At 42.3% G+C, this 25312-nt stretch overlaps 1 protein-coding gene across 1 annotated transcript in view; it reads left to right on the forward strand.

Annotated features, from left to right (window-relative positions):
* The window catches only part of VWF (von Willebrand factor), a 1126314-nt gene that overhangs the window by 731291 nt on the left and 369711 nt on the right, over window positions 1-25312 (forward strand). Inside the window, exon 36 of the mRNA XM_086921215.1 lies at window positions 4979-5171. Within this exon, the coding sequence (XP_086777341.1) occupies window positions 4979-5171 (193 nt within the window). The remainder of the gene's footprint in view (window positions 1-4978; window positions 5172-25312) is intronic.

Consider the following 25312-nt stretch of genomic DNA (forward strand, 5'->3'; position numbering starts at 1 on the left):
GGCCCATAGGAATCAATGGGAATAGCGAATTCGCAATTTTGAATTCGCATAATATTTGCGATTAGGTAAAAATTGCGATTTTTACCGCATCGCAAAAATTATGCACTTTCTGTGATGCATCCCGTTTTGCGAATCCATATTTGCGATTCAGTAAAAATCACAAATTTGGAAACGCAAATTGGGAGTTTGATGCATGTGGGGGCAAAAGTATGGTCATGGTTTGCATGGTTGTTGTGCATAGCTTATGAATTACAGCAATTGATGGGTTCTCATGGCATGATATACCATTAGGCCGGAGTCTGAGGCTGAGTGGTCTGTAAATATTGCCATAACCCTAAGATGTCAATACAGGGCCATATTACAAGTTACCTGTTATGTATTTTTTATTACATGTGTATTTTGTGGAGGTAAAGCCCCGTTTCATGGAATATCACACAGATTGTCTTTTTCCTAAAAAAAAAAAAACAGCGGAAGAATGCGGGTCATATAGGCCAATATCGCTTATAAACATTGATGCTAAAATTTTTGCTAAAATTTTGGCGACTCGTCTTGCTTCGATATTGCCCGATTTGGTGTCTCCTCAGCAACATGGCTTTATTCAGGGGAGGGACACTACGGCTCATGTAAATATGGCCATGACAGCATTCAACTTTGCTAGGACAAAATCAACCCCACTCGTATGATCCTCTTAGATGCTGAGAAAGCTTTCGACCAAGTGGGGTGGGATTTTCTCTGGACTACACTATCTGCATTCAGTATCAAATGCAGGTTTTTTGCAATGGATTAGAGCTTTATATGATCATCCTACTGCAAAAAATGTATATGCTGGATTACAGTCTGCTACTTTCTCAATTTCCCGGGGCACCCATCAGGGGTGCCCTTTATCACCTTTATTGTTCGCTCTGTCAATAAAACCATTTATTCTTGCCCTGCACAATTAGTTTTGAATAAGCCCTTTTGTGTGTGGGATGCATAGCCTTAAAGTCACAGCGTATGCAGATGATATTGCTGTTTACTCAACGGATGCTGATGAAGCACTTAAGGGGATAGTTGAAGAGGCTGAAAAATTTGGCGCGATTTCTGGTTATAAATTAAACACAAATAAAACCCAAGTCATATTAAATTATAAATCAGCGACTCCAGTTCCAGGAGTCTGTAGTGTTGCCACTTATCTAGGGGTCAGAATGTCGGCTAGAATAGAGAAGATTGTAGCATTAAATTATGCAACTTTATTGAAAGAAACTGTTAAATCACTTAAGAATTGGCATAAAGGGCCCATAGGCATTAGTGGGCGAATACATGAAATAAAAATGAAAATTCTCCCTTAATTCCTTTATTTATTCAGGTCTATCCCTCTATGAGTGAATATTTCATTTTTTAAACGGTTAGATAGGGTTTGTAACAGGGTCATATGGGGTATAAGATAGCGCGACGAGCTATCGATTTATTGAAGCTTCCATTTAATCGGTGGGGGCTCGATTTCCCTGATTTCAAACTATATTTCTGGTCAGCATTTTTGGGCCGCCTCCGTGGCTTAATGAATCCTACGGGTAGTATATTTTTCTTTTATAAATTTATGTTAGGGGAAGAGCATAATATGTTACTCTTTAGAACTAATGACCCGAATTACTACAAGCGGGTTAAATTTAAGATTGCCCGTGATAGCGTAAATATTTGGTGGGCTATCATGGCGAAATGTAATACATCTTTTTTTCACGTTAAACTTCCCTTGTGGGATAAGCCTGGCCTCCCAGAAGTTTTCCATGGGGTGGTTGTAAAATGATAGGCTAGTACTGGGATCAAATGTTTAGAGGGCTTTTATGGTTATAATGGTTTCATCACATTCGAGAGACTGCAGATTTTATATAATCTTCCAGGAAACATGCAATTGAAATAGTATCAGATCCGAGACTACTTCATACGCACTATGAAACTGGCTGATGTGTTGGACTCTGACATATGGAATTGTTTTTATGGGGCTAATTGTAAATCGCTGATTAGCATATGGTGTAGAAGTTTAAACACCTATAAAGCAGACGACTGTGTTAGACTAGCAGATCGTTGGAGGCAAAATTTGGGGACATCAATTTCGTCTGATACCATTTCACAGGCTCTTGGCAGTATTAATAGGTCCATACACTTTTCCAGTCTGAAGCTACAACAGTATAAAACTATATGTTTATTATATTACACACCCGAAAGAATATCTAAATGGGCATCTAATAACTACGCTTGTGATCGGACAAAATGCCCTAAATGTGAATTGCCGGCAACAGATTTAAAACATGTGTTCTTTTTATGCCCCGAGCTAGCAGAATTTTGGCAAAAGGTGACTCAAGTAATGTCTCAGAAACTAGGGAGCCCAATAAAGTTATACGTAATAGATGTAATGATGAGTGGACAGAATATAAGATCTAGACAAGCGGATTTAATTACTATTTTAATAGTCTGTGCCAGGCTTACAATAGCCCGAGTTTGGATATCAAGTGGTTCTCTGTCAGCCTTTGATTGGCGGGGACTGGTTAAAGAGAGACATGATATGGAACAAGCATTATCTAAAGGGAGGGGTACTCGCTCAGCTTGAAAATTTAAGAAAATTTGGGGATCATTGTTTCAAGACTAAAGGAATACTATTGTATAAATTTGTTTGATATGTATTATGCTTTGGTATTGTGGTCATTATTTATTTAGATTGCTTCAAAAGATGATAATGTATACTTTATTTCTGGTATTTACTCATGTTGGTAAATTAAAAAAAAATACATGTGTATTTTGTGGCAGTTAGCTTGAAAATGCTTTTTTTCTAAGCTCTTAAAACTGCAGCTGACAATGGGCATTAATTCAGGTTAAAATGTTTGTGGTTTGTTTAGCTTTCATGAATAAATTTTTTATAAAATAATGGACAGTGGTGGGGGACAGTGGCAGGTGCAAATCTACTATTGGTGCAGCAGGTGCAGTGGTACTGGGACCCAAAGTCCTGAGAGGCCCATTGAACTTTGACAGAGCTTTATTTTACTATGCCTACAGCTGTCATAGGCCTAACGTCTTTGCTTGCATCATGGCCCATGGCGTACTTGCTAAACTACTGGCCAGTGGATTTATGCCATTCTGTAGCTGCAGCATTTACAGCAAAATTGTGGATTTACTGCATTTGCCACACAATTTGCCAAATAATTTGCTGATTTTGCTAAAGTTGTATCTAGTTCAAATGAATGGAAATAATACTGCCAGAAAATGTACCACATAATGTGTGTTTTGTGCTGCATAAGTTTGATAATCTATCTACATTAATAGGTCTTCCATGCTGCACAGTTCAAATAGCCTAGACAATGATGAAGCCCTGCAGCATGGCACCAAGACTTTAACTACAGTGATGAAACCTTATTTCAAGGGAACTTTGTACTATTTAGCATAATTCCTGGTTCCATGTATATTATGGGTTTTTATAATATTGTATTTTGTGCACCAAAACAGTTAAATATATAGAGAATGCCATGTTACCTCAATGGTAATATGGTCCAATATTGCCACCAAGGGAGTCTACCTTCACAATGCTATCTCGCGGCATCTTTACCACTTATGTATCCAGTCAGTCGGATGTAGGCATTTCACTAATTTATGCGTTATGATGTCAACATGTAAGGATTCGAGCATCATAATAAACCCTCAAGCTGAAAGCCAAGTGGTATGTAAATGTCACCAGAACACCAAGATGGCAATTTAGGATTTTTTTTTACACGTTACAAGTTATGTATTTTTTGTATTGCATGTTTATTTTGGAGCGGTTAACTTGGAAAAGCTATTTTCTTCAAAGAGCATGCCATAATGGGCAATGATCAGAATTTAGGTTCTGTTTAAATGTCATGGATAAAATGTTGATAAAACAACGGTAAGGGTCAGTAGCAGCCACTCATATTGGGAAGTGGTGTGGCAGGGGGAGGAGGAACACAAACAAAAAAAACTGAATTATAAATAAAGATAATTGCGCTTACCTGCTCCAACGTCTGCTGCCTTGCTCCCAATGCTCGCTTCCTGTCCAGGAACTGCTGCACACTGCGCAGGATCCCAGCTCCCAATCCCAGTACTATTTTCAGCGCATGAGCAGTGCTGGGATTGGTCTGGGCGCCTCAGACATAGACTGGGAGCCTGTATTGGTTTCTCCACCCACTTTACAACATAGCTCGGGTGGAGAAATGCTAAGTGTGCATAAACCGCCATGTGCACTTGTAAGTGCCCACCACTCTCCCCTCATCTCTGGTGCTCCAGCATTAGTGTGGGTGGTCACGCCCCTCTATCGGCTCGCAGTCGCAGCCTGCAGTGCCCACCACTCTCCCCTCATCCCTGGTGCTGCAGCATTAGTGTGGGTGGCCACGCCCCTCTATCGGCTCGCAGTCGCAGCCTGCAGGATGAAAAATAAAATGATAATAACAATGTTTTATCATTTTATTTTTGTCCTTTGCCTCAGCTGGCTTGCAGCAGGGGGTGACTCTCCACCGCCATAACGGAGGAGGCTCCCCTGGTAAGGGTTAGATGATATATGATGTTCTTTGGTTGCAGTATTGACCCCATAATTATGGATTTGATGCCTTTGCATCAAATCAAGTTTCGTAATATGCAGATCTCTATTGGCTGAAAATAGTACTTTCATCGAATGTGCTTCATTCATTATATGGGATTTTATACCAATGTATTCTATACAATCCAACCATCAAAACATGTAATATGTTTGTGTGTATTGATTTTGGTAATTTAAACTCTTGTTAACTTCTTGCTATTTATTTTCCATAAAGACACGTGATAGTAGTCACACATTCTCATTCTCTTAAATACTTGCTAATTCATTAATTTACTCCCTCCCTCACTTGTCCTTTGATGACGTTGTCTTTGTACTGGTCGTAGATTGTTTTTTTTTATTTTTTGGTGTGATTACTATGAGGTAAATGTATTATACCTGTCATATTTTATGTCACGAAAATAGATTGAAGTGAACAAAGGAAAAGAACTTCCCCATCACAAAGAGAGCGATTTCGAGTTCACCATTTATGGCGCCATAATGCACGAGGTCAGAGTCGCAAACTTGGGCTTTGGTCTCACCTTCACTCCAAGAAACAACGAGTTTACGCTCCAGCTCGATCCAAGGTTTTTTGCATCAAAAGCATATGGCCTGTGTGGTAAGTCAGATGTCCACTTTTTGTTTTACTTATTCAGTCATGTTGTTAGTGTTCCTTCTCTTTTTTCTCTTTAAGTAGTTTTATCACAAAGAAAAAAAAGTGAGCATCGTATGTGTTTTTGAATCCTCTTGCTACTACACCATAAACCAATATGCCTAAAACCCATGTTGAATTTTCTTGAATAATTACAGGAGGACATGTGTATTTTGTTGGATGAGTGATTGGTTGTATTTTCTCCCATGTGGGAGTTATTGGGTGTGAGGCATTATGTTCTGATGCGCTCTGATTGTGTTTGTTAGTGTTATAAGGTTGAGGGAGGAGGAACAGTGTGCAAAATATGCAACATTTTGTGTACATACTTGAGCAACAAATCATTGCATGGTGAGTGTGCTACCAGTTGCGATGGTCAGATGCCTTGGTGTAGAGCGCTGGCACAGTTTGGGAGCCTTTGAGAGCAATACACTAGGGTTCGAGCTTGAATCTGGCCATGCTTGTTAGCAATAGCTTCCTCTAAGGTAGTTTGCTCTGTTCGAAGTATTACTTTGTGTAGCTTCTGCCCTTTCCGTCCCCAACCTCTGCAAATCCAGTTACGTGTGTGAGGGAGAAATCATCTACTTCAAACAAATCCGTCTACCTGAGAAGACAGCCATTTTGTATTCCTTTTCATATTTTCTTTCTCCAAAAGGACTTCCCTTTATTTCTTCCCTTTAATTAGGACCCTAAAACCGGACGAACGGAAGCACGATTGTGTCTGTCTCCGTGCACATCTTTACAGTCTCTCTTTAGATTCACTTGGGTTTCTGCCGATACCTTGTGCGGTGTGTAGACAATTTATTGTGCCTCTTCTGTGCTCACACTATTGCACAAAGTCACTCAGACTCTTCAACAGGTTTGTAGTCGAAGGAACACACAGGAAACTTCCTTCTTGAGCAGCTTCATTCATTGTTCACAACAGGAAAAATGGTTGTGTGAAGAGATGGGAACAGAAACAGAGCTAGTGAGTAACAGCGCTCAAAGGAGGTGCAGAAATATTTGAAAAATACCTTTCTGCTGCGTCGCCAAAAATGCACGTTTTTAGCGGCATAGTCAGAAATAGAACAAATGAAACAACTGATTTCACAGAGCAACTGCGTTTTCTCTAACAGGAAGAAACATGCTTCATTAAAGGTAGATTAATGCAGTAATCACATCACTTACTGAACTATGAAGGTCTGGCAGTGTACACACATAGAGGGTAGAAAATGTCACACATTTAATAGCCCATTTTTAGGGGATCTGATCTTGTTATAGTGATAATTACTGATAGAGCGCGCAGGTCGCCCGACTCTTTATTTGACCAGATTACACGCACTTGGGCCCATGACGTGTTTAACACTATACTTTTGTGAATCGGGCGATTTTACACATCCCTATCAGTAATTTGGGTGTTTTTCCTTACTATTATTTCCAATGTACCTGACTTACCACCTTGTCACAGGTACCTATGTTCCCGACGAATCAGGAGCAAGCAGGGGTAGGAGATAAGATAACTAAAAATACCTCACACATTTACATAACAATTTTATACGATTGTAATAACCACAGACACCTGATGGGTTTTCAAGACTTTATATCGAAAAAACTTTTAGAGTGTATATGCCATGAGAATGTAGTTGATACAGATTAAAATGTCAATAACTAGAATCAGGGCTATAAGGTAACTATGGAGGAGAGTGAGCACCATTTAGTGCGAGCAAAAACTACAGGTAAAGGGTGACAGGGAAAATGCTATTCAGTTTCAGGCTTACACTAAGGCAGGTAACATTTGGGAAAGAACATACTATATAGTAAAGTGCTAGAATTTCTACAAGTGATCTAAACAGACCTTATTCTGACTACTGATTTAAGCCTAGATTCTAAACATGAGTAAAATTAGAGCACACTAAGTAAGTAAACAGTTTCAATAATATCCTACAGGTAGAGGGAAGATTGGAACATAACTAATAAAACAGTTGCATGTAAAATCTTTAGAAAAAGACCGTAAAATAACGTAGGCAAGGATGCTTTATTAAAAGGAGGAGAGGAAAGAGTATAGGTAGACGAACACCTACAATTAGATATTTACCTAGGACGGGAATGAAGACTAACCCTGGCAACGGGTCAGTTTGGGAAAAGGCGAGGACAAGGACCCTCAAGGATTTAGGATGCCAGTAGGCGAGCAGGTACAGCTCATGGACATTCAGGACAGGATACCCCTCAGGATTTGGATCAGGACTGGGCTCATCAAAGGGCACGACCAACACCTGCAGCTTCGGATGCAACGCCTGCATTACTCCCTCTCTGCACGGAATCCGCCAATAACCCCGATTGGGTTCTCGAACCTCCCAGCAAAGTGCTTTGCCAGCACTTAAATTTATTCCACCCCTTGGAGTTTGTGGAAATTACGGACAGAGTGCTCCGCAGCTCTCTGTATCAATCACCTATAGAGTTCGTAGGGTCGGTGACAGGTCTGCTACTCGGACAAGTCGGACAATTTCTCTAGCTAAGTCTAGACTAGATATACTGTTTTCGGGCCCATGGACCACCCATAAATGTTGCAAATGACAGGAGCCCCAACTTTGGATTGGACAAGTGAGGTGGTTCGGTCATTGTCACCACCTAGAATTCAGTGTTCACATAATTAATATTTAGTTTTCGTACCCACCCCTTACATTCCAGTTCCCATGGCATACGTGTGAAAGAGAACAATGGGGCACACAAACATTATCACATAAGTAGATACATTTCAGGTACAAGTCGAAGTCTTCTCCTAGGACAGAGAGTAGGTTCCCAGGAGCATCTCAGTTTCGGCAGCCAGCTGGCTGAGTTCCACTGTTGCAAGACTTCGTTTCTCCTGTCACGTGATGAGTCCCTTTCAGACTTCTAAGATGGAGCGGCTCCCCACTCCCAGGCCCACAGATACGTGGTACATGAAATGTAAGCGAAAACAAATTAGAAACACAAAAAAAATGAATACACTGTATACCATGATTAGCTTCACTGCACCCCTTACTTCATATTACCTCTAGCATTAGAGGATTAAGCATAAATAGACAGCTGAGCAAAAGCGGCAGTAGCAAGCAGAGAGCATGTTAAAAACAAAGCGGCCATTTTAGCAGTAATGCGCATGTGCGAAAAATCCCTCCAGTACTACGAGTGCGTCACATCACATGGGTATGACCGACGCATGCGCAGACTAGATTTCTGCAAAGCAGCGGTCTTTCAGTATGCAAGCTTCGTTATGATTAATAGACACATAGGCAAGCATCTCTGGGACACCCGCGTGTTGTGTGAAAGTGCAATATTAATGACAAAACGGGTTGATTAATGACATTATTGGTTATGCGAGGTTCTTGAACGTGAGCAAGTCGCTTTACGTGCGAATCCTTGCTCCATCAATCCCCTCTTTGATGGAATTTCTATCATCACTATTAATGGAAATAGATGCCAACTTCCTTTCTCGCATCTCATTCATCTCAATCTCCACAAATTTGCTGTTGAGTCTCTTCTCTGCATCCTTATTAGGATGGGAATTCTTGGCCTTTTTGTAAATCCGGTTTCTCAACTCTTCTAATTCCAGTTCATCAACATTCCGTTTCACTCCTCTCTTATTTACAGTATACTTCTTTCTGCACTTTTGACATTTGCAGCAAATTATTATGATCAGCACAATCAAACTTATTCCAGCCATTGGCATCAGTATTTTTCCCACGAGACTTCTACTTATGTTAGAAAACCAGCTACCTACAGAGGAGAGACCATCAGTTAGTCTCTTCCAGGCACTATCAACCTCCAGTGGTTTGAGTTCCTTTTCCAAATTAGTAATGTTTCTCACTTTTTTCTTAATTTCAACACTCTTATCAGGAATGTAAGTGCAACAATGTTGCGCTTTCAACATTCTGCAGACTCCGCCCTCTTTTGCCAATAAGGTATCAAGAGCAAGTCGATTTTGTAAAACCATTGATCTGATCGCAACCATTTCAGTATTGACCAGCAGGAATCCAGCAGCAGTGTCAGTTGATAACCGATCCACTACTGTAGACAATTAGCAAATTCGGTGAGTATTCAGAACCACTCCCACTCCAGGTATCAGTGCACTAAATATATCACCTATAATTTCTCCTACACTTTCTCGTCTACTACGTACTAAACCATTAGTATTTTCATTGCTTCCAGCGGCGTTGTTCACATGGTATATTTTCGGGAAGACAATGCCAAAATAGCAGCTTCCATACTAGTTATCCGGCAATTTGAAATAAGCCTTGTTTCCACATATATAATAAATTCCGTGAAACACAGGTTCTGACCCATTTTTGAAACCCCAACCTCCAATTACCTTGTAATTGTGTTCGCATTCACTGGAACCGATGAATACATTGTTATAATAGCTAGTCTTTTCTCTATGAAGACAGAGTTTCCCTTTTCGTTCGAAGTCCAACAACAGTGCAGGATTAGCTTCACCATTTGAGGTGCTTTCCATGTTTTCAGCCCATTTAGGGGTTTTCTGCCTTTTATCATTTGCCTTTCTCTGGAAACTCTCCCTTCTCTTTTCTGCCATTTTTAAGAACATTTTCTCTTGTTCGTGTAATGAACAGGTCAAATTACTTCTGCGTGCTTCATGTAAATCTATGTCACCTATAGTCAGAAAATATTCTCCCATATAACGTGTCACGTCACTTTTAATATGTACAATATTCAGGTTTCCCCGAATAGGAAGTTCAGAAAAGTTTACGTCAGAGTTTGAATAGTAGTACTGTAAGGTGCTTCTGTAAAATAAGCTAGCTAATATACTACAGGAAATTCCATAGGTTAAGGGTAAATGGTGATAGGTCACACCTTCAGCTACAGAAGTAGGTAGCTTCATGCAGACATAACAGTCTTCTATTTCCATGGCTTCTACATAGTGTACTAGAAGATTTGCGAATACATTTAAATGTGTTCTGTTTTTGATTCTATGATAATGTAGTCCTCCCTCATCTGATGCATCTATGTCCATTTTTGTCTGTCTAAGGCTAAGAGCCTTATCATGTCTTTCTACACTTCGTGGTGTTTCTTCAGTACTTCATAGTGCCTTCATCTCACCAATCTGAGGAAGAGCCTTATTCCACCCCTTCCCATAAAAACTTTCAAAAATACCCATAAAACTAACACTTGCACCCCTATTTTTGATAGAATCTTTTTTTTATGTGTTTCTTCAGTTTGTACAACTTCTGTGTCTGGCTTCACTTGTTTAGTAGGGTACAAGTTAGCATCTTTACTTATCATAAATGGAATGGTAATTGTTAGTCCTATCCACAATATTAGTACTATGGCTACACTACACAAACATACTTTGCAGCATGTTTTACAACAGTTTCCTCTAGGTCTTCCATTCACATTTGAATCAGACATTTTGGCTCAAAAGAAGCTTTCCAACCCCTCTTTGTGACTTTACACAAGAGGCTTACGTAGTTACACTTTCAGGTTGGGTCTTCTTCTTCGGAACCCTGATCAGCAATTGATTCTTTGTCGCCTTGGTCGCTTATTTCAAGATCTTCAATTTCTTCCAACACCAGGTAAGTCCATTCAGGACTCCGATAATTTTTGTTTTGTCTTTTTATCCTGGTACTTCGTCTGTTTGGCTGGGCTCCGGTTTTCTGTCTTTCACTGGCAGCCCTCTTTCGGTCTTCTAATTTCTCTTCTACTGTGTTTAATATTAGTTTCAATCTTTTTATGTATCTGGGTTCACTTTTCTTCTTCTTGAGTCTTTAGCTGTTTCTGTAGTTTGGCTCTCCTCACGAGCCCTTTTATTTTCGTTCAGTTGTGGCACTGTTACTTAGACAATATCCTTTTCCCTTCCTGTCTGACTAGTCCCAGGTCTTTCTTCAGTTTCTTCCGCCTGGTTTCTAAGCTGGCCTTGTTCAGGTATATTTTGGATTTGTCTTTGACTTTCAACTGTTTCAGACTCTGTCTCCTGAACACGTTTGTCTATTTCTATCTGTTCCTGTTCATGCACTTCGAACCCTTGATTTTCTTCCGCATGAACTTCAGCCCTAATTACTATCTGTCCCTTTTCGGTTTCTGGAGTCTTTGGAGGAGTGTCGATGACTTGTTCTCACCCTGCTTGACCTATTTCCTTATCAGGTATGATGTGATTCTCGATAACCTGATTTTCTCCGTCTGTTCCTGTCTCGTCCTCACTATCCCACTCTCTATCTAGGTAGGAATACTTTCTGGTTCTTATTGGATCAAGAATCAAATCATTTGCTGGAAACCATTCGTCTTGACTGGTGCTCGGTAGTTTGACATCAGCTAGTTCCGGACCCTCATCTGAAGACCCCTCAGCTGCACCACCTTCAGCCTCAGTCGCTTCTTCTCCGGTTACCCGCTTAGTATGGCTGGCATGGATCCACTTTGGCACGCCTGCACACTTTACTGCTGTTGTGGTGACAAAGATCACTTGCCTTGGCTTTCCCCACTTCGGTCCAAGGCAACTCTTCCGGGTGTGTTTCTTTAACACAACCCAATCACCTGCTTTCAGATTATGTACTGGAGTTGTTGGCCAGGCGACGGCGTCCTCCCCAATCTGGTGAGAGATAGAACGCACTTGGTCACCCAGCTGCTTGCAGTATTCTAGTACCAAATCATCAGAAATACTTAGCAGTTTGTGTCCTGGTACCCATGCCTGTCGCATCACTCTCCCCATTAGTATCTCATGGGGACTCAGGCCTGTCTTTCGGTCTGGAATGCTTCTCAATCCCATCAGGACAAGGGGCAAAGCTTCTATCCAATTCAATCCTGTAGAGTTACACATTTCTGCCAATCTTGATTTTATAGTGCCATTCACCTGTTCGACTACTCTAGAAGCCTCTGGATGATATGCACAGTGCAGTTTTGGTGTAATTTTGAAGGCTTTATAAAGATCATCTAATATTTCGTTGGCAAAATGCCCACCTCTGTCTGATTCAATTGTCTCTGGAAAACCGTACCTAGGTATCAGTTCCCTTAGTAGTAATTTGACTACAGTAATAGCATTATTTTTCTTTGCTGGGTAAGCCTCCACCCATCTTGAGAACAAGCAGACTATGACCAAAACGTACCTATATCCTTTGCACATGGGTAACTGAATAAAGTCAGCCTGCAGCCTGATAAAGGGACCTTCTGCCTTTCCAATCGTACTTTGTCCCACTACTGTTCTTTTTCCCGGGTTAAACTGCTGACAAGTCAAACACCTCTGGCAAAGTGCCTCTGCAATGTTCCTGAACTTCGAATTGTACCACACTTCTTGGAAAACACGCCACATCGCATCCCTCCCTATGTTTGAGTCTCCATGTATGAGTCTTGCCATAGGATCAACCATACTGCCAGGTAATACAGGCGTACCATTACCACAAACCATGACACCATACCTATCCCTAGGTTGACATCCATCTTTCTCCCATCTCTCTTTTTCGTCTGGTTCTGCTGCTTGTTGTAATTCTTTCAGTTCCCTCCAAGTAGATACATTCTCAAACACCATAAGTTGGCAGCTGTTTCCGCCTCCCCACAATTTGATTTTTAGCGACATTTTGTATCGCGCACAATATTGGGCAATTTGGTCAGCATATCGATTTCCGGCTGTCACATCGTCGTTGCCAGATTTATGAGCAGCACACTTGACCACTGCCAATTCTTTGGGTAACTGGATTGCTTCCAGTAGGTTCTGTACCACTTTTCCATTTCTGATAGAGGTACCTGAGGAAGTCATGAATTCTCTTTGCAGCCACAACTGGCCGAAGTCATGCACAACCCCGTAACCATATTGGCTATCAGTATATATGGTTACTCTCTTGTTTTTCCCTTGTTTACAAGCTCTTGCCAATGCAATTAATTCAGCTACTTGGGCAGATTTTATTTCACTTAGGTAGGATGCTTCTAGGGTCGTTTCTAGAGTGACTACCGCATAGGCAGCACTCAGACCTCCATCCTCATGTCTTAAACAGGAGCCATCCACAAACATCACAAGGTCTTTTACAGGTAAAGCTGTCTCTTTTATGTCAGGACGTGGTTTAGTGCTAAATTCAGTTAGGTCAATGCAGTTATGCTCCATTTGACTCTCACCTTCTGCACTTTGGGTGTTTAGTAACAAGGTTGCTGGATTTAATATATTACATCGGGAATTTATCACATTTTCTGCACCTATAAGAATTCTCTCATACTTAGTCAGCCGACTGGGTGTGAGATACTAAGTCTTTGTTCTGGTCAGCAGAATCACAACTGAATGTGGAACATATACAGTTACAGGATGTCCCATAACAATGCTTTCACTCTGTTCTAGACTAGTGCAAGTTGCAGCTACTGCTTTCAAACATCCAGGCAATCCAGCTGCCACTGGATCTAAAGTAGCCGAAAAATAGGCCACCGGACGTCTGGTCAGACCATGTTCTTGTGTTAGGACTGAGAGTGCACAATTGTCTCGTGTGTCACAAAACAGGTCAAAGTTTTTGGAATAGTCAGGCATTCCTAATGCAGGAGCTGAACACAGACAATTTCGTAATTTTATCCAGGCTGTCATACTTTCGTCATCCCAGGTAACTGGATCTTGTACTCCTTTCTTGGTCATTTTTATTAATGGTTTTGCTAGAACAGCAAACCCTGCAATCCACTGTCTGCAGTACCCTACAACTCCTAGGAACATTCTAACTTCTTTCTGGGTTCTGGGTAACTCCATGTCTCGAATTATTCTAATTCTTTCTGAAGTGACCTTCTGGATACCTTTTTCTATCTGGTGTCCCAGATATTTCACTGAGTTTTTACAGAACTGTAATTTGTCAGGTGATACTTTATGTCCTCCCTTGCCTAGGTGATTCAACAATGCAATGGTATCAGTAACACAGTCGTTCCGACTTTTAAGACGCCACTAGAAGGTCGTCTATGTACTGGACCAAAACTGATTCTCTAGGCAGGATTAGTGATTCAAGGCATCTTTTTAAAATCTGATTGAAAATCGAAGGACTTTCTGCGTACCCCTGAGGGACACGATTCCAGACGTAGACATGACTGTCAAATTCAAATGAGAAAAGAAATTTGCTGTCTGGATGCAATGGGATGGAAAAGAATGCGTGACATAAGTCAATAACGATAAACCATTCCGCATTCCATGGAATTTGGTACAAGATCACTGCAGGGTTCGGCACAATAGGACAGCAAGGTACAACAATCTGGTTTACCTTTCGCAGGTCCTGCACTACCCTGTACTTTCCACTAGGCTTTTTAATTCCAATTATGGGTGAATTACAAGGACTGCTCATTACCTCCTGTATAATGTTAGCTTCTAGCAATCTCTTTACTTCTTTACTTCTGTGGAGAAGTGTGGCTCAGGGGTTAGAGGCGGCAGACCCGGAAGCTGAGATCGGCCCTGGACCAGGGTTCAATTCCCCGCCTCGGCGGGTCTTGGGCTCAAAAAACTCCACGGACTCGATAATTCTCGCTCCGGTGCCTTCTCAACTCACGGGTTCACACTCTGCGACTCTGGGCAATAGCTTGCTTAATCTCCACAACAGCCCCTCGCGGCGGGATGCCTGGCTTTCACCTTGTGGATACCCTGCCGGGGTTATCTCACAGGGGAATACCAGGACGGGTTCCCTAAGCAAGCGCCGGGAAACCCTTTGTGGGTAGCTGTGCGCTATATAAGCTCAAATACATTTACATACATTTACATTTACATAGCAACTCCAGCTTTCACTTCTGCATTCATTTTATACTGTTTGATATTTGGGTATACTGCATTTGTCTTAATGGCTATTTTAACTGGGTCTACATTTGCCATTAATCCCACATCTCTCCCAGTGAAATCCCACACCTCTGGTATCACTTTCTGTTGGAGTTCTTCAGGTAAGTCCTGTATTGTCAGTGTTTTTATTTCTGTGTCAGGCCTTAGTAACATCAACTTGTACAGTCCATCTTCATCTGGGGTTTGAATTTCGACGCCCTTTGGTGTGCAAAAGATGGTACAGTTCATTTTGCACAACAAATCACGTCCCAGTAAATTCACAGGACTAGAGTCACAGACAACAAATCTGTGCATTTCTTTAAAGTTCCCTATAGAAATCTCCATTGGTTCAGTTACTGGAGTACTGATTATCTGATTTGACACGCCCACTACTTGGATGGCTTCTCCCGAGAGGGGTAGGTTTGGAACGTCTACTGTTCTCACAGTAGAACGGGTAGCACCAGTGTCCAACAGAAAGGTGATATCATTTTCTTCAACCTTTCCTTCAATGTATGGCCCTGTCTGGTCTACCGGTAAGGAGGCGCCAAGCACGCACTCCTTGTCCTCCCCCCTCAGGCCCCGTCAGTATGGTTCATCACAGAGGAATGTATCATTTAGCAGGAATTGCGAAGTCGCTGCACTTCTCTCATCTCGTCCTTCCATACCTCAACCCCCTCATTCTGCTGAGCTTGGTTCTTATAGTTAGGTCTAGGAGCTTGAGGCAACTGATTCTGTTTTACCTGTTGCTGGTTCTTTTGTGGCCCCTCTTTCTGCACCTGTGAATTTAAACCATTTATGGGGGCATTACCAGCCTGCAAATGTGGACATTCGTCTCTCCAGTGCCCTATCTGACCGCACCCGTGACAGGGAAACTTCTTTTTGACTTCTTTCCTACTCATTTTTACTCGGGGCTTCCCCCCTCCCCCAGAAGTAGTGTTTTGAGCATTATTATTCATTTTACTTAACTGTTTCTCTTGTTGTTCAGCCAATTTTACTTGTGCCCACATCACCTTCTCCTTCAGGGCTTTTCTTTTGTTCTCCAGCTCATCCTCACAGTACTTGGCGTACTTGAGGACCTCAGCTATGGGTTTTCCCTGCCAACAGTTTTTATTATCCCTGATCCACTGGGATATTTCAGGCCTCAACCCCAACACGAATCGGTAAATGAAATGGGTCATATCCTTCATTTCAATATTATCGATTCCACTGTAGGTTTTGAATACCTGTAGAAGTCGATCATAGTAGGAGTGCACTGTTTCATCACAATTTTGAGTAGTTCTATCTATACGTGTCCAATCAGTTTCTTTTGCTGGCACTTTCTCTTTTAGGTATTGTATTACTTTATCATACTTTCTCATTACCTCTGGCGAGGGAGCTCCGGTTCTGGAGTCTCTCTCATATTTTTCACTGGGCCAATCAACTGCAATTTCGCATTCTGTCCATAAGTCTACAGGAACTACAATGTCAAAGAACCCATCCAGGTCCTTCAGGAGACATTTTTGGACCTTCACGAATCGCTCAACCTGCCTATACCATTCTACAGGCTTCTCTCTTAATTTTGGGAAATCATTGGTAAAGGACACAATATCCTGTCGGGACCATGGGACATGTACATATTTCCCACCTGGTACTGCTCTCATGGGATACAGATTTTCTGCCTTTTCAACTTCTTTTAGGACATATTCATAAGTCTTTGGTTTGGCCCTACTGTCTTTCTTTTTCTTTGCCCATCTGGCTTTCCACTTATCTAGATCTCCCCATTTCTGCATTATGTTCAGCAATTCTTTTATCTGTATCTTCTTCCCTGACACATTCATATTTTCTAAATCTTTGTCTGAAAATTCTGCTCTGTAGGGTTTCTGTAGTACCTTGGATCGACTAACATCTATTCCCATATTTGCTGCTGTGTCCATTAATTTTTCATGGAACACTTTGGTGTTTCGGGTAAGGCTTTTGCATAGGAACAACAATTCTTCTTCATCAAGGGTATTTAACCTGTCTAATCCCACATTCCCAGCAGTCAGTTCCTCCAGCTCTATTCTTAGCTTGTATATATCTAATGGTTTTCGGCTGAAGAGTTTCTTTTTCCATTTCTCTGGACCATCGTTCTATTTCTTCCGGAGTCACTACAGTGGCACTCTGGGTACCTGAAGCTGTTTCTATCAGGACTTCCTTTGCCTTAGTCTGATTTCCCGACCGTGGTGCACTGGTTCCAGGTTCCCTTATGGGCAGATCCATCAGGGAGATCACAGACTCACATTTGCTTGCCTGATCATCAACTATGAGCGGCTCTTTTCTAGGCGGTGCTATGATTGGCGTAATAACTGGAGTTCTTGGACTAGCATGTCTATCCCCATAAAGAGGAACAACTGGACCAATAGTGACTGGAATTGTCAAGGCTTCAGGACTGCGATTTATCTGAGCTATATACTGAATAAGTTCATTTCGCTGTTTTATCAATGCTTCCTTTTCTCGTTCATGTAAAGCCCTTTCCATGGAGTTGTCATGCATAACTTGGGGTACTAATGGTGGGTATATACCCAGGGCAGTTGGGATTGCCAAACCTGGTCTTTCATCATCGAAGGGTCTGTAATTTGGGATTGCTGTGCAAGGTCTACAAAATCCATCATTACCACTGAGTTTGCTACCAGTACCAGCTATATCTGTCTCACTAGCCCTTCTACTTCTAGGATGTCGGAAAAATGGGTTTTTCGAACTCAGAGGCCTAGACTCTTCAGCATAAGGTGGTGGATTTTTCATTAATAAATCCTCCAGGTATTCATCCTCTGAATCCCCATGGCCGTTAAATGTCGGGTTTTCTCTGTCCTTTTTCCTCCCTCGTGTTCAGTAACCCCAAATACTGGAAACAGTCCCTCGACCATCATATTCTGAAGGCGGACAAACTTCGCCTTAGACAGGCTGAGCGCCGTTGGCGGCGTAATTATGACCCTTTACTTAAAATCAGTTACATTGATCTACTAAAAACGTATAAAAAATCGATCATTTCGGCCAAACTCTCCTATTTTTCTCAGAAGGTCTTGACCTCGGCATCCAAGTCCAAAGAAATTTTTTCTATTGTAGCTGAGCTCTCCCTTCCTGACCGGGTCACTCCCCAGCCCTTACCTTCTCAAGCCCTGTGCAATTCTCTTAATTCTTTTTTTTCTGACAAGATTTCCGCGATCAAAAATAACATTCCCTCTACAACTCTATCTCATGATTCTGTTCTCCCTTCCTCGAATCCTCATTCTTTCTCTAAATTTCCCCCTATCTCTTTGGACATTTTTCTTTCACTACTTCAGACTGTGAGCTCTGGCTCGCCTAATGATTGCTGTCCTACGTCTATTCTAAGAGCTGCCTTTGTGGCCTGTCCCGGCCCCCCTCTTGATCTTTTCAATAAATCTCTCTTGTCAGGCTCTGTCCCCAATGCTTTTAAAAGCGCTGTGGTGGTCCCCATTCTCAAAAAACCTGGTCTTGACCCTACCACGTTGGCAAATTACCGTCCCATCTCCCTCCTCCCTTACCTGGGTAAGGTCTTGGAGACTTATGTCACCCGCTGCCTCAGTGCCTTCATCGAGGAAACTCACTTCCTCGACGATCGGCAAGCCGGTTTTAGACCTGCTCATTCCACTGAGGCAGTGGTGGTGGCAGTCATGGACACGCTGAAACAGGGAGCTGACAAGAACTTGGCCCAGGCCCTTGTACTCTTGGACCTTTCAGCCGCATTTGACACGGTCGACCATGGAATCCTGGTCGACCGTGTCAGAAATGCTGGCATCTCTGGCCTGGCCCTGTCATGGGTGGTATCTTTTCTCCATTCCCGCTCTCAATCTGTTCGCCTTTCTTCTTTCTCTGCCCCCCCATCTTCTCTCTCCTGTGGTGTCCCCCAGGGTTCTGCTTTGTCCCCTCTTTTGTTTAATCTTTATATGCAGCCCCTTCTTGTCTCTCTTCGTCAGTTTTCAGTTACTGCTTTCAATTACGCAGATGATCTGCAGCTTATTTTTCCTATTAATTCTTCCCCTTCCTCTTGTTCCAATTTTCAAAATGCCATGCTCTTTATCTATGAGTGGATGAACCTTAGCCAATTAAAGCTTAATCCAAGCAAAACAGAGTTGGTGGTGACCGGCGGTCCTCTCACTCCCTGGTCTCCCAACTTTTGGCCCACCGCTCTGGGTTCCCCTCCTTGCCCAGTAAACACAGTGAAGAGCTTGGGGGTTACCATTTCTAGTGACCTCTCGATGCGGCCTCACATCAACACCGTCACTTCGGCCTGTTTTTTCCATCTCCGCCGAATCGGGAAGATTCGCAGGTTTCTATCCCAAGAGCCCCTTATTCTTGTTATCCTCGCCCTCATTACCTCACGTCTAGACTATGCCAACTGTCTATACGTGGGGGTTCCTGCCTGTCACCTTTCCCGACTCCAACTGGTTCAGAATCAGGCAGCCAGGTTGATCTTTCAGCAACCTAAACATCAGCATGTCACCCCTCTGCTGAAGACTCTACACTGGCTCCCAGTTGCGCAACGGTGTGTTTTTAAAATGGCCTGTACCATTTTTAAATCCCTGTTTACCTGTGCCCCTGCTTTCATTTCTTCTTGTTTGCATGCCTATGTTCCGCCCCGTCACCTCAGATCGTCGGCTCACAACCTGCTGATCACTCCCAGGTTCAACCGTAAAAAACATGGGGGTGCTTGTTTCTCTTTTCTTGCTCCCACTACCTGGAATTCCCTCCCTCTTGTTATTCGTTTGTCCACCGACTATTGCTGTTTTCGCAGTTCTTTGAAAACCCACCTGTTGCGTCTGGCGCACGGTTAGCTGCTCTGACCCTGAATGTTCTTCTCCCGCCTGGTCTTGAGCGCCAAGAAACCAATTGGTGAATGTGCGCGGTACCAAATCTTTTTTAATAATAATAATAATTTAATAATAATAATATTCTGTCTCCACTGTTTCATCTTTTTCTCCTTAGTTTCTCGCTGTAATTTCGGATACCATTTGCTCACCCCCTTATCCATTCGGGGTCTGTCTCGCTCTAGAGCCTCAATCTCCCACTCCTCTAAAGCTTCATATTGCGTTAATCTGGGTCTGGGGTGTAGTTCATTCATTCGGGTCCTCAAGTTAAACAGGATCCTACCATTAAAGGTACCATCGAGGGGAAATGCTAAGACTCCGTCATCTTCAGTATATTTTACCCAATTCTCCAACCATACACAAGTATGATACCCTTTGTCAAACATCATAAATGATGCAGGAGTATTAGGTGGTGGAATGATTACACCCTCCCTAGTTCTAATGGGCTTGTCTTTCTTGAAATAGTTCTTAATCTTTTCGGCAAATGACATTTTTCTCTTGCTTCCGTACATATTGTAAGGTCTACCTCTTAGCATCTGCTCCTTATGAAAACCTAAATTTTTCGGGTCAGGTAAGAATTCGGGATACCACATACACCTCTCCAAGCTGTCTTTAAGCTCGGATTGATTAATTTTTGTTTACTAATGCGCTTCCAATGCTAGCGCGTCTTTCAATTTACAGCAACTAATCAACACAGAGGTTGCAAATACTCTTGACCAATGGGTGCGCGGCCTTTTCGTGAGACACGGTCTCACGCTTCGGCACTCAACCCTCCCTTACAATTCCAGCTTCGCTACACACCCGCTGTTTCAACCAATACCAGCGCGGCACGGAGTGACGTCAGTGCGGCTTTGCAACCGACTCCCTCCTTCACAAGGTAACGGAAACTTTGAATTTTTCTTAAAGTGCAAGTGCTCAATTTAGTTAACAACGTATAACTTTCGCCACTGTGCTCGAGGGTTTTAAAAAGGAAGAAGGTTTTTCTCTCACTGCAAGTAAACCACTTCTGTCTACTTTTCATTCACTTCGGATAGATCTTTCTGCCTATCCTCTCATACGAGCATTAGAGAACCTGCTACTTCTTTGACTCATCCACTTCTTTCCGGGATATATACTAAGTCAAAAGTTTCACCAGCGGACTTGTTTGCTATCACTCAAGCTCCGACGAACCCACTACTCCTTCCGCGTGTGACCCTTACTAGGTGATATCACAACGGAGGTTTCAACAGTGGACTCGTAGCTATCCTTTATTCAATAATTCATTCAGAAAAATCCTAATTAGCGCTTCCAGTTCTGCCTAACCATGGACAAATCTCCCTCCCAGCCAGTGACCTCACAGCCAAGTGGATTCTACTCACCACTTGCTATTCTATTTCCCCGGGGATTCCAACAACACAAAACAATCACTCACAATTTGTTAATTACATGCAATAATATAGCAGCATTTCATAAAATATAATTTCAAAACATTTTATAACTTTTTCAAAGCAATAATAGAGGAAAATCTATTTTAGCAGCAATAAAAAGTTTTGCAGCACATTTTATTTTTCACAGTTCATCAGAAACTATCTTATCTACCTATCTTAACTAGTCCTAACCATCCTCTTGCTACCAGAAAATTACTGATAGAGCGCGCAGGTCGCCCGACTCTTTATTTGACCAGATTACACGCACTTGGGCCCATGACGTGTTTAACACTATACTTTTGTGAATCGGGCGATTTTACACATCCCTATCAGTAATTCGGGTGTTTTTCCTTACTATTATTTCCAATGTACCTGACTTACCACCTTGTCACAGGTACCTATGTTCCCGACGAATCAGGAGCAAGCAAGGGTAGGAGATAAGATAACTAAAAATACTTCACACATTTACATTACAATTTTATACGGTTGTAATAACCACAGACACCTGATGGGTTTTCAAGACTTTATATCGAAAAAACTTTTAGAGTGTATATGCCATGAGGATGTAGTTGATACAGATTAAAACGTCAATAACTAGAATCAGGGCTATAAGGTAACTATGGAGGAGAGTGAGCACCATTTAGTGCGAGCAAAAACTACAGGGAAAGGGTGACAGGGAACATGCTATTCAGTTTCAGGCTTACACTAAGGCAGGTAAAATTTGGGAAAGAACATACTATATAGTAAAGTGCTAGAATTTCTACAAGTGATCTAAACAGACCTTATTCTGACTACTGATTTAAGCCTAGATTCTAAACATGAGTAAAATTAGATCACACTAAGTAAGTAAACAGTTTCAATAATATCCTACAGGTAGAGGGAAGAATGGAACATAACTAATAAAACAGTTGCATGTAAAATCTTTAGAAAAAGACCGGAAAATAACGTAGGCAAAGATGCTTTATTAAAAGGAGGAGCGGAAAGAGTATAGGTAGACGAACACCCACAATTAGATATTTACCTAGGACGGGAATGAAGACTAACCCTGGCCACGGGTCAGTTTGGGAAAAGGCGAGGACAAGGACCCTCAAGGATTTAGGATGCCAGTAGGCGAGCAGGTACAGCTCATGGACAGTCAGGACAGGACACCCCTCAGGATTTGGATCAGGACTGGGCTCATCAAAGGGCACGTCCAACACCTGCAGCTTCGGATGAAACGCCTGCGTTACTCCCTCTCTGCACGGAATCCGCCAATAACCCCAATTGGGTTCTCGAACCTCCCAGCAAAGTGCTTCGCCAGCACTTAAATCTATTCCACCCCTTGGAGTTTGTGGAAATTACGGACAGAGTGCTCCGCAGCTCTCTGTATCAATCACCTATAGAGTTCGTAGGGTCGGTGACAGGTCTGCTACTCGGACAAGTCGGACAATTTCTCTAGCTAAGTCTAGACTAGATATACTGTTTTCGGGCCCATGGAACACCCATAAATGTTGCAAATGACAGGAGCCCCAACTTTGGATTGGACAAGTGAGGTGGTTCGGTCATTGTCACCAACTAGAATTCAGTGTTCACATAATTAATATTTAGTTTTCGTACCCACCCCTTACATTCCAGTTCCCATGGCATACATGTGAAAGAGAACAATGGGGCACACAAACATTATCACATAAGTAGATACATTTCAGGTACAAGTCGAAGTCTTCTCCTAGGACAGAGAGTAGGTTCCCAGGAGCATCTCAGTTTCGGCAGCCAGCTGGCTGAGTTCCACTGTTGCAAGACTTCGTTTCTCCTGTCACGTGATGAGTCCCTTTCAGACTTCTAAGATGGAGAGGCTCCCCACTCCCAGGCCCACAGATACGCGGTACATGAAAAGTACGCGAAAACAAATTAGAAACACAGAAAAAAGGAATACACTGTATACCATGATTGGCTTCACTGCACCCCTTACTTCATAATATCTATAGCATTAGAGGATTAAGCAGAAATAGACAGCTGAGCAAAAGCGGCAGTAGCAAGCAGAGAGCATGTTAAAAACAAAGCGGCCATTTTAGTAGTAATGCGCATGTGCGAAAAATCCCTCCAGAACTACGAGTGCATCACATCACATGGGTATGACCGACGCATGCGCAGACTAGATTTCTGCAAAGCAGCGGTCTTTCAGTATGCAAGCTTCGTTATGATTAATAGACACATAGGCAAGCATCTCTTGGACACCCGCGTGTTGTGTGAAAGTGCAATATTAATGACAAAACGGGTTGATTAATGACATTATTGGTTATGCGAGGTTCTTGAACGTGAGCAAGTCGCTTTACGTGCGAATCCTTGCTCCATCAATAGAACGTAGGAACGCTATGCACCCCACAATGGATGCCAGTTTCTTCCAGATTCTAGTGTTCAGGTCTCCTTGTTGTTCGCATTCACGTACGCAGGCTTTACTATACCAATAAGTAAAATGTAAGGTTGACGGACTCACCTCCTTTCTCTTAAATGTAAATCATGGACATCAGTTTTCTAAATGCATTCTACTCCATTTCCCTCCATTATTCTGCTGAAAAACGACAATTTTCTATCTTGTGCGAACATCTATTGTGTCATTTTGACTTGCCAGATAGACCCTCCTAAAAGGTCACCTGTTAACTGGAATCCCCTCTCCTTTGGGCATTTCTAATTAGGTCCTGAGCTCACAATAGGATTGAGATAGTTGGGCAAAAGCCCTTCTTTTGCTCAGTGAACAACTCACCTTTCTTGGATATCTAAGGCGAGTGTAAGGCTTCCCATAACAGTGAGGTGCAGCGGCATGTGTAGTACACTAAACCAACATAATATAATTTGCTTCAAGCTAGTTTATATTCACAACCAAACTAAATATTATTATCAACTATTAACTATATTATTATCTAGACAATTAACTAGATGTAAAATGGAGTTTGGTACAGGAGCACTCTGCTGGAGAGGGGTGAATGAGAAAACAAACATATGAATTGCTAATATGACAAGTAGAGCTTTAAAATGTTAATCTTCAAAGTGTATCAGCTGTGAGTTCTAGTCAAATCAGTGCTTGTAGTCCACCCAGCACATGAGGCAGTTCAGAGCTCTTTGATTTTAAGCAGTTTGACTTTCTTTGTACTTCCTGATTGTCAGAGAGCCCAGGGCTGGGAAGGTGTAACTATCACTGGACCATTAACCCTTTCCTCCACAAGTCCTTCACAACTGGACTTGTGGGAATACTGTCAAGCAGGAAGGGTGCTAACTGGCTAGAGCACAATGTTAATGTGCAATAAGAGTTCCAGGATTTCAGTTCTCCACCAAGCAAGAGTGTGATTGACGCCTAGGTACTGGTTGTGTGTACTTTCCAAGCCACACATTTTGCACCATAACTGATCACCTTAGCCATATGACAGTCCACTACATACTGGGCCTTTCCAGCAAAGGGGAGACTAGCGAAGCGCTCCCGAATACTGCCGCTCCAGTGGTTTCAGTAATGAAGTACTACTTAGAAGTACTGTGCAGGTCTTCTCCTGTTATAGGGGGTGTTCTCCGTCACTCTAACGGCTCGCCACAGGATATATGCTGAAGGACATAGTCCTGGTAGAGCGCACTGGAAAATATTTTTGTCTACACACTGCCTAAGCATCTACCGGAATAGGTTACCAATACCCATCCATTCATGGAACAAACCAAGAGGCCCATAAACTCACAGTAACCAGGCCATGAACATCAGACGTCCCCTAGAGTGACATTACCTAATTTTACACTCCTATATAACTTTGGAGGCCGGTCATGCACTTATTATGTTCACAGCTGGTCCGCAAGACAAGCCGCCCATCTTCGATGCTCCAAGTGACTCATGGAAGGTCTGGCATACACAGTCCATATTGGTGGCCGTGCTCGATATGGGAAGTTTCATTCAAGCACTAACTATACTTTTATATAAACAGTAGAACATTCACAAATCAGCTCCCAAATGTCCAGGGGTTTATTTTGGTTTGGAAGGAATGTGACATAAGTTTCAGAACTGATCTTACACCAGATGGCATTGTGTACACAGCATGTCACCCTCGGGAAAGGTCCCATTCGCTAGCCAAGTCCCACCTGTTTCCTGACGAGCAGCAGTACAAGGGAAGAGTAAAACAAATTTAGGCA

Source organism: Lissotriton vulgaris, chromosome 1_1 (assembly GCF_964263255.1).
Source record: "Lissotriton vulgaris chromosome 1_1, aLisVul1.2, whole genome shotgun sequence".
Taxonomy (NCBI): domain Eukaryota; kingdom Metazoa; phylum Chordata; class Amphibia; order Caudata; family Salamandridae; genus Lissotriton; species Lissotriton vulgaris.